Source organism: Babylonia areolata, chromosome 27 (assembly GCF_041734735.1).
Source record: "Babylonia areolata isolate BAREFJ2019XMU chromosome 27, ASM4173473v1, whole genome shotgun sequence".
Taxonomy (NCBI): Eukaryota; Metazoa; Mollusca; class Gastropoda; order Neogastropoda; family Buccinidae; genus Babylonia; species Babylonia areolata.
Window position 1 is genome coordinate 7,748,860 of NC_134902.1, and position 7,500 is coordinate 7,756,359.

At 49.2% G+C, this 7,500-nt stretch overlaps 2 protein-coding genes across 5 annotated transcripts in view; both read left to right on the plus strand.

Moving 5' to 3' along the window:
- LOC143301133 (uncharacterized) overlaps positions 1 to 7,500 on the plus strand; it is a 112,418-nt gene that overhangs the window by 76,619 nt on the left and 28,299 nt on the right. The window lies entirely within an intron of this gene.
- On the plus strand, positions 329 to 3,298 carry LOC143301548 (uncharacterized). Its single transcript, XM_076615927.1, has 3 exons — positions 329 to 823; positions 1,772 to 2,777; positions 3,281 to 3,298. The coding sequence occupies exons 2-3, from the start codon at positions 2,142 to 2,144 to the stop codon at positions 3,296 to 3,298; spliced, it is 654 nt and encodes a 217-aa protein (XP_076472042.1). The 5' UTR covers positions 329 to 823; positions 1,772 to 2,141.

A 7,500-nucleotide genomic window follows, 5' to 3' on the forward strand; every position in this document is an offset into this window, starting at 1 on the left:
AGCTCTGTAGGTTTTGATTTTGGTGCTGAGCCTGATGCCTTTGTTGTTCCACAGCCTGTTGTTGAGTCTGTCAAAGGTGGAGCTGGCCTTGGCGATACGCAGCGTCACTTCTTCATCAAGGGCTCCGTTGCTGCATAGGGTGATGCCCAGGTAGCAAAACTTGTCGACTGACTTGATCTCGGTGTTATAGTGTGCCAGCAGTGTCACCCGCCACCACCCACACTCTGTCCCCTCCCCCCTCCACCCCTCCTTCTTATCTCCCTTCCTGCTCCATCCCAAGTCCAGTCTTTGAGGTTGCGCCGACACCCGCGCCACCCTCCCTCCTCACCCCTACTCCCTAGTCGGCGCCTTTGGTCCGCGTCACCCGTCCCAGTCGTTGAAACGCGTGCGGTTATGTGACGTCTGCCACAATCCCCAGTGTTCGAAACGGATGAGCACGGCATGTCAGAATATCCCGTGTGGCGGCCTGTCTTTCAAGTTGTTCCCCTTCTCCCCGTTCACAAACATGGCTGAGGTAGATAGCGGGACTTCGGAACGAAAGCTAGGGAAAAGTTATGCTAATTCGAACTTTGATCAAGCCGGCTAACAGGCCCAGAGTTGTATTGTCCCGTCTCCCCAATCTCTTTGTGACGTAAACGGGTAAACTTGTCATCATAGAATGTGTATAGACAAGTGGGTTGAATTGTAGCGAATCAGATCATTCTGTAGCTTGCATTAGTATACACAGTATGTTGGGGGAAGGGATAAAACCAGTCAGCACAGCCAGTTCTTAGCTGTCTCCCAGAAGAACTGACTGACACAGGGTGACTGACTGATCAGTGATGTGAGGAACAAGGAAATCCCTGTTGGGCTGTGAGTACATGACTTGCAATGGTTTTATGTTATGTTGATAACTTAGTTGTGTTGGGAAACTATGTTTTATGTCAGTGGACAGCCAGTTTAAGTTGATCTTGTGGCTTGTGGAAAGAAAAGGGGTTAATGTGTGAAAGCTACCCACTGAGAGAAGTACTGGCCTAAATCTTTTGAGTTCCCCCCCCCCCCACCCCCCCCTCTATTTGGTTACAGATATCTTGTTCTGTATTTTTGATGTATTACTTGTTTTGTATGTAATAGGTGGTGTTGGTTCAGTGTGAACTGAACAGATCTATAGGCTGACACAATGTCAGTGTGTGTTGAGGGTTTTTCATGTGTGCACATGGGGGTAACAGCAAGTGTTGTGGAACACATATTTGATTTGTTGGTAGTTGTGGTAACATTGGTAACATGTGTAGGAGTTGTGCTTTGTGTCAGTGGTTTACTTTGTTCAGACAAAATGGGAAAGCACATTTTAATGAGATTAATGAGTTGGTTAACAATGGGAGCACTGAGGGTCAGTGCTATATGGTTGCATATTGCTGTTTACCAGAGGTATGTAGGAAGTAATGATTTCCTTTCATGTACTTGTGTCGGTGGCATACTTTGTGAAGACAAAGAGATTTGTTTGGTAATGGTAGCACACAGTTAAGTTGAATGATGGGTAACATGAGTTGGAACACAGGGTTGTATTGGTCAGTGATATGTTTTGTACACAGTATGGTAATTGGTATGTCACTGCTGGTGGCAGGTAAGCTTGATGAAGCTTGTACCTCACATAGATCTTTGTGTGAGAGTAGTGCATACTGGTGGACATGTGATGAAAGGTGCTGAGAGGGTATAGGCCTTTTATGTCAGTGATGTCCAGATATTTGAGATTTTATCTGACCTTGGTTTTGGGTGTGTGTTTGTGTTCCAGGTGTGCTGCTTTAGGTTTAGGGTGAATTTTACCGTGCTGCTTATAGGTGCTGCTTTAGGTGTAGGGTGAACTGCTTAGTGTGTGTGCTGATTTCCCATGTACATTGTAAAAGTAAACACTCTATAAAAACCACTCCATGTGGCCCTGCTATTGATGTGAGGAGAGAGTGAGTGAGTGCATGATTAGTTGATCCCATATCCCCCCTGTCTGCTCCCCTCTCTCTCTTCTATCAGAATCGAACCACACTTTCAGTTTTTACAACTTGGCGTCGCCGACAGGATAGGCAGGTAGAGTGATTTACTGACACAATAGGCAGGTTAAGTAGTTAGTAGGACTTAAGCAGCACACAGCCAGGTAGCACAGCCCAGAGATGACAACCCCAACTACAATGGCGCAGGAGTTTCCCATGGGGTGGTACGTAGCACCCACACTGCCAGTATTCACTGGTGAGCCAGGCAAGATGTCGGCTGAGGACTTCATCGTGGAGGTGAAGCGGGTCCTGGCTGCATACCCCATGGGAGACGAGATGGCTGCCTACTTTGTTTACAGCCATCTGCAGGGAACCGCACGCAGGGAGCTGATGCTGCGGGACCTGGAGGAGACCAACACCCCAGAGAAGGTGATCAACATTCTGCTGGGGGTGTTCGGTGACGGGCGGCGTGTCACCACACTGCTGTCCACCTTCTTCAGCAGGGAGCAGTTGCCAGAGGAGTCCACCTTGGACTACTCCCATGCTCTGTGCAGCATGGGGAGGATCATCCGGACGAAGAGCACTGGGGCCCTCACCGCTGAGATGCTGAGGGACCACCTCATTGATGGCCTCTGGAACCTCCTGCTGAAAAGGGAGCTGCGCCAGGTAGTGAGAAGGGAGCCACACACCACCTTCATCCAGGCGAGGGATGAAGCCCTGAGACTGTGGCAAGAGATGGAGGAGGACCAACGACAGCAACAGGCCAGGGAACAGATGGCACAGTTAGGGGATCAACTGCTGTTGTTGCAGGAGAGTGTTAGGTCCATGCAGGGGTTAATGTCAGATTTAGTCAGTCAGAGAGATTGGGCAGTGATAGAGAACAGGGATTTGGGCAAAAGGAAGAGAAGGAATAGACGTAGGAAAAGGAAAGGTCAGTCAGTCGTGGGAAATGGGATTTCCCCAAAGGTGGGTAAGGTTCTCCCCAAGGGAAAACACAAAGATTTCCACAATGAGAACCAGAGAGACTTGCCCAATAGTCTCAGGAGGCAGGATCCGAGTCTGAAAGAAAAGACTCCAGTCAGGACAAGGGTTGACTGTGAGGATGATCCTTGCCAGGGTGAATGGGTGCTGCTGCCCATACCACCTGATCCAGGAATTCCTGGTACATGTGCCACAAGGGAGGGCACAGGTGATGGAGACTGCCAGGATGCAGTCAAGTCTCCAGGACGGCCACACAGACTGGTGGTAACTGGTTTGTGTGAGAATGGCACCAGGTCTCATCCGAAGCCTGGGGTGCATAGGACATGTGTGGGTGCCAGGGTGCTAGCTCAGACTGACAGGGTTGGGAAACTGTCAGGGTCAACCTGTAGGGCTAGAGCTAGGGACAGGTTTGATGCGAGCCATCCGGCATTGACTAGAGTTGTTGCTACAGCCTGCTAGGGGAATGTTGGAATTGGGGAAAATTGTGTCATGTTATGGGTTTTTTGTTGTTGTTGTTTTCCTTCATTCCAGGGTTTGTGGTTGCTGATGTGTGTCAGCTGGAACTCTGTTGATTTTGCATTGTGTAGCTCTGTTTGATTTTTTTTATGTATGCTTTTCTGGGTTATGGTGTTATGTACAGCTTTTATCATTTTGAAATGTATTTTTGGTGGTTTCTTTTGTCCTGTAATGTCTTCATTTTCACATGTTTATGTTTTTGCTAATTTTTGGGTTAGAGAACTAATCTCCCCATTAGCATTAATTGATGACGGCAGTCGTCAGCATGTGGTCAGCAGCAATGAGGACATTGCATTCAAAAGCCGGGGGTGGGTGTTATAGTGTGCCAGCAGTGTCACCCGCCACCACCCACACTCTGTCCCCTCCCCCCTCCACCCCTCCTTCTTATCTCCCTTCCTGCTCCATCCCAAGTCCAGTCTTTGAGGTTGCGCCGACACCCGCGCCACCCTCCCTCCTCACCCCTACTCCCTAGTCGGCGCCTTTGGTCCGCGTCACCCGTCCCAGTCGTTGAAACGCGTGCGGTTATGTGACGTCTGCCACAATCCCCAGTGTTCGAAACGGATGAGCACGGCATGTCAGAATATCCCGTGTGGCGGCCTGTCTTTCAAGTTGTTCCCCTTCTCCCCGTTCACAAACATGGCTGAGGTAGATAGCGGGACTTCGGAACGAAAGCTAGGGAAAAGTTATGCTAATTCGAACTTTGATCAAGCCGGCTAACAGGCCCAGAGTTGTATTGTCCCGTCTCCCCAATCTCTTTGTGACGTAAACGGGTAAACTTGTCATCATAGAATGTGTATAGACAAGTGGGTTGAATTGTAGCGAATCAGATCATTCTGTAGCTTGCATTAGTATACACAGTATGTTGGGGGAAGGGATAAAACCAGTCAGCACAGCCAGTTCTTAGCTGTCTCCCAGAAGAACTGACTGACACAGGATGACTGACTGATCAGTGATGTGAGGAACAAGGAAATCCCTGTTGGGCTGTGAGTACATGACTTGTAATGGTTTTATGTTATGTTGATAACTTAGTTGTGTTGGGAAACTATGTTTCATGTCAGTGGACAGCCAGTTTAAGTTGATCTTGTGGCTTGTGGAAAGAAAAGGGGTTAATGTGTGAAAGCTACCCACTGAGAGAAGTACTGCCCTATATCTTTTGAGTCCCCCCCCACCCCCCCCTCTATTTGGTTACAGATATCTTGTTCTGTATTTTTGATGTATTACTTACTTGTTTTGTATGTAATAGGTGGTGTTGGTTCAGTGTGAACTGAACAGATCTATAGGCTGACACAATGTCAGTGTGTGTTGAGGGTTTTTCATGTGTGCACATGGGGGTAACAGCAAGTGTTGTGGAACACATATTTGATTTGTTGGTAGTTGTGGTAACATTGGTAACATGTGTAGGAGTTGTGCTTTGTGTCAGTGGTTTACTTTGTTCAGACAAAATGGGAAAGCACATTTTAATGAGATTAATGAGTTGGTTAACAATGGGAGCACTGAGGGTCAGTGCTATATGGTTGCATATTGCTGTTTACCAGAGGTATGTAGGAAGTAATGATTTCCTTTCATGTACTTGTGTCGGTGGCATACTTTGTGAAGACAAAGAGATTTGTTTGGTAATGGTAGCACACAGTTAAGTTGAATGATGGGTAACATGAGTTGGAACACAGGGTTGTATTGGTCAGTGATATGTTTTGTACACAGTATGGTAATTGGTATGTCACTGCTGGTGGCAGGTAAGCTTGATGAAGCTTGTACCTCACATAGATCTTTGTGTGAGAGTAGTGCATACTGGTGGACATGTGATGAAAGGTGCTGAGAGGGTATAGGCCTTTTATGTCAGTGATGTCCAGATATTTGAGATTTTATCTGACCTTGGTTTTGGGTGTGTGTTTGTGTTCCAGGTGTGCTGCTTTAGGTTTAGGGTGAATTTTACCGTGCTGCTTATAGGTGCTGCTTTAGGTGTAGGGTGAACTGCTTAGTGTGTGTGCTGATTTCCCATGTACATTGTAAAAGTAAACACTCTATAAAAACCACTCCATGTGGCCCTGCTATTGATGTGAGGAGAGAGTGAGTGAGTGCATGATTAGTTGATCCCATATCCCCCCTGTCTGCTCCCCTCTCTCTCTTCTATCAGAATCGAACCACACTTTCAGTTTTTACATCTGTGTCATCGATATTGATTGCAGGTGGGGGGACGGGGGGTGGGGGGGTGAGGGGTTGGGGGGGGGGGTGAGGCACTGGCGTTCTGTGAGCTAGCTGGTTGGTACATGGACTCGGTCTTGCTGAGGCTGATGGTGAGTCCAAAGCGCCTGCAGGAGGTTGAGAACCTGTCCATAATGAACTGCATGTCCTCATGGGTGTGTGCAGCAAGCGCGCAGTTATCAGCGAAGAGGAACTCTTTCAACAGTGCCTCAAACACCCTGGACCTAGCGTGAAATCGCCGCAAGTTGAAAAGTTTGGCATCTGTGCGAAATTGAATGTAGATGCCCCGGTCACAGTCTTGGAAGACGTCAATCAGCATGGCAGAGAAGAGAATGGAGAACAGTGTGGGTGCCAGGACGCAGCCCTGCTTCACTCCATTTACCACAGGGAACAGATCCGACATATCAGTATTTTCCTGTATTCTCGCCTGCATGCCATCGTGGAATGACGCAGTCAGCTGGATTAGGCTCTCTGGGCAGCCCAACTTCAGGAGGATCTTCCACAGACAACGGCGGTTCACCGTGTCGAAGGCCTTAGTCAGGTCTACAAAGACTATGTGGAGCTCCTTGTTCTGCTCACGGCACTTCTCTTGCATCTGGCGTACGTCAAACACCGTGTCACATGTTCCCCTGCCTGAGCGGAAGCCGCACTGTGCTTCAGGGATGACTGTGTTGGAGACATGGTCAACCAGTCTGTTCAGTATGATGCGGGCGAAGATCTTGCCGGCGATGCAAAGGAGAGAGATTCTTATGGTGGTTATCGCAGGATGTTTTGTCTCTCTTCCGTTTGTAAATGTGGACAGTTGAAGCATTCTTGAAATCCTGGGGGACCTCCCCTCTCTCCCAGATAGACTGGAACAGGGTGGTCAGCTTGTCTGTCAGTACCTCGCCTCCATACTTGTAGATGTCGGCCTGGATTCTATCCGCTCCTGGTGCTTTTCCTGACGTTGTCAGCTTCAGGGCCTTCCGGGTCTCGGTCTTGGTGGGAGGGGCAGCTAGCGAGTCATTGACTGGTAGCTGTGGGAGGGCTGCAATTACCTCGTCAGATACGGACAAGTCCCTGTTGAGGAAGGTGTTGAAGTACTCTGCCCAGCGGGCAAGGATGTCTTTCTTGTCTGTCAGGAGGGTGGTCTGGTCCAAGGCTCGGACAGGGGTTGATCCTGTGACTCTCGGCCCACTTGTCCGCTAGTTGAAAGAGGGTGTTGGTGATGGTCAGTCCATGCTGCGCGCAGAGTGAGAGCAAAAGCAGTCCGCTGGAGTTGCACTTGCCAGTACCGTGCTGTCCTAGGACTTTTGGCCACGAGGAGAAGTCTACCCCGACGCGGGCATTGAAATCCCCAAGGATGATCAGCCTGTCCTTTCTGTCTACCGCTGAAATGGTGCGGCCGAACTCCTCGTAGACAGCTTCTTTGATGTCATCAGAGTTGGTCATCGTCGGGGCATAGCAGCTGATGACTGTGGAGAAGCGATCCTTGGACAGCTTCAGACGCAGGGTAATCAGCCTATCGTTTATCCCACGTGGAAGGCTGTCAAGCTGCCGTGCAAGTTTGGTTCGTATGGCAAAGCCCACGCCTGTTCTTGGGGTGCCATCTGGCTTCCCAATGCAGTAGAAGGTGTAGCCCCCTCCAACTTTCTCCAGCTGGGCTTCACCGGCAAACCTGGTTTCGCTCAGGGCTGCTATGTCCACCTGGTAGCGATCAAGCATTCTAGCAATGAGCGCTGTGCGCCTTTCTGGTCTGTCGTCTCTGTCCAAAAGAGTGCAAAAATTCCAGGCACCCAGAGTCAGGGCATGAATCCTGGTTCTTTTCTTCTGTTGTTTTCGACCGCTAGGGTTGGATGTC

Bases quoted from the DNA above. Each gene is read 5' to 3' on its own strand.
- LOC143301548 (XM_076615927.1), top strand. From the start codon at position 2,142: ATGACAACCCCAACTACAATGGCGCAGGAGTTTCCCATGGGGTGGTAC.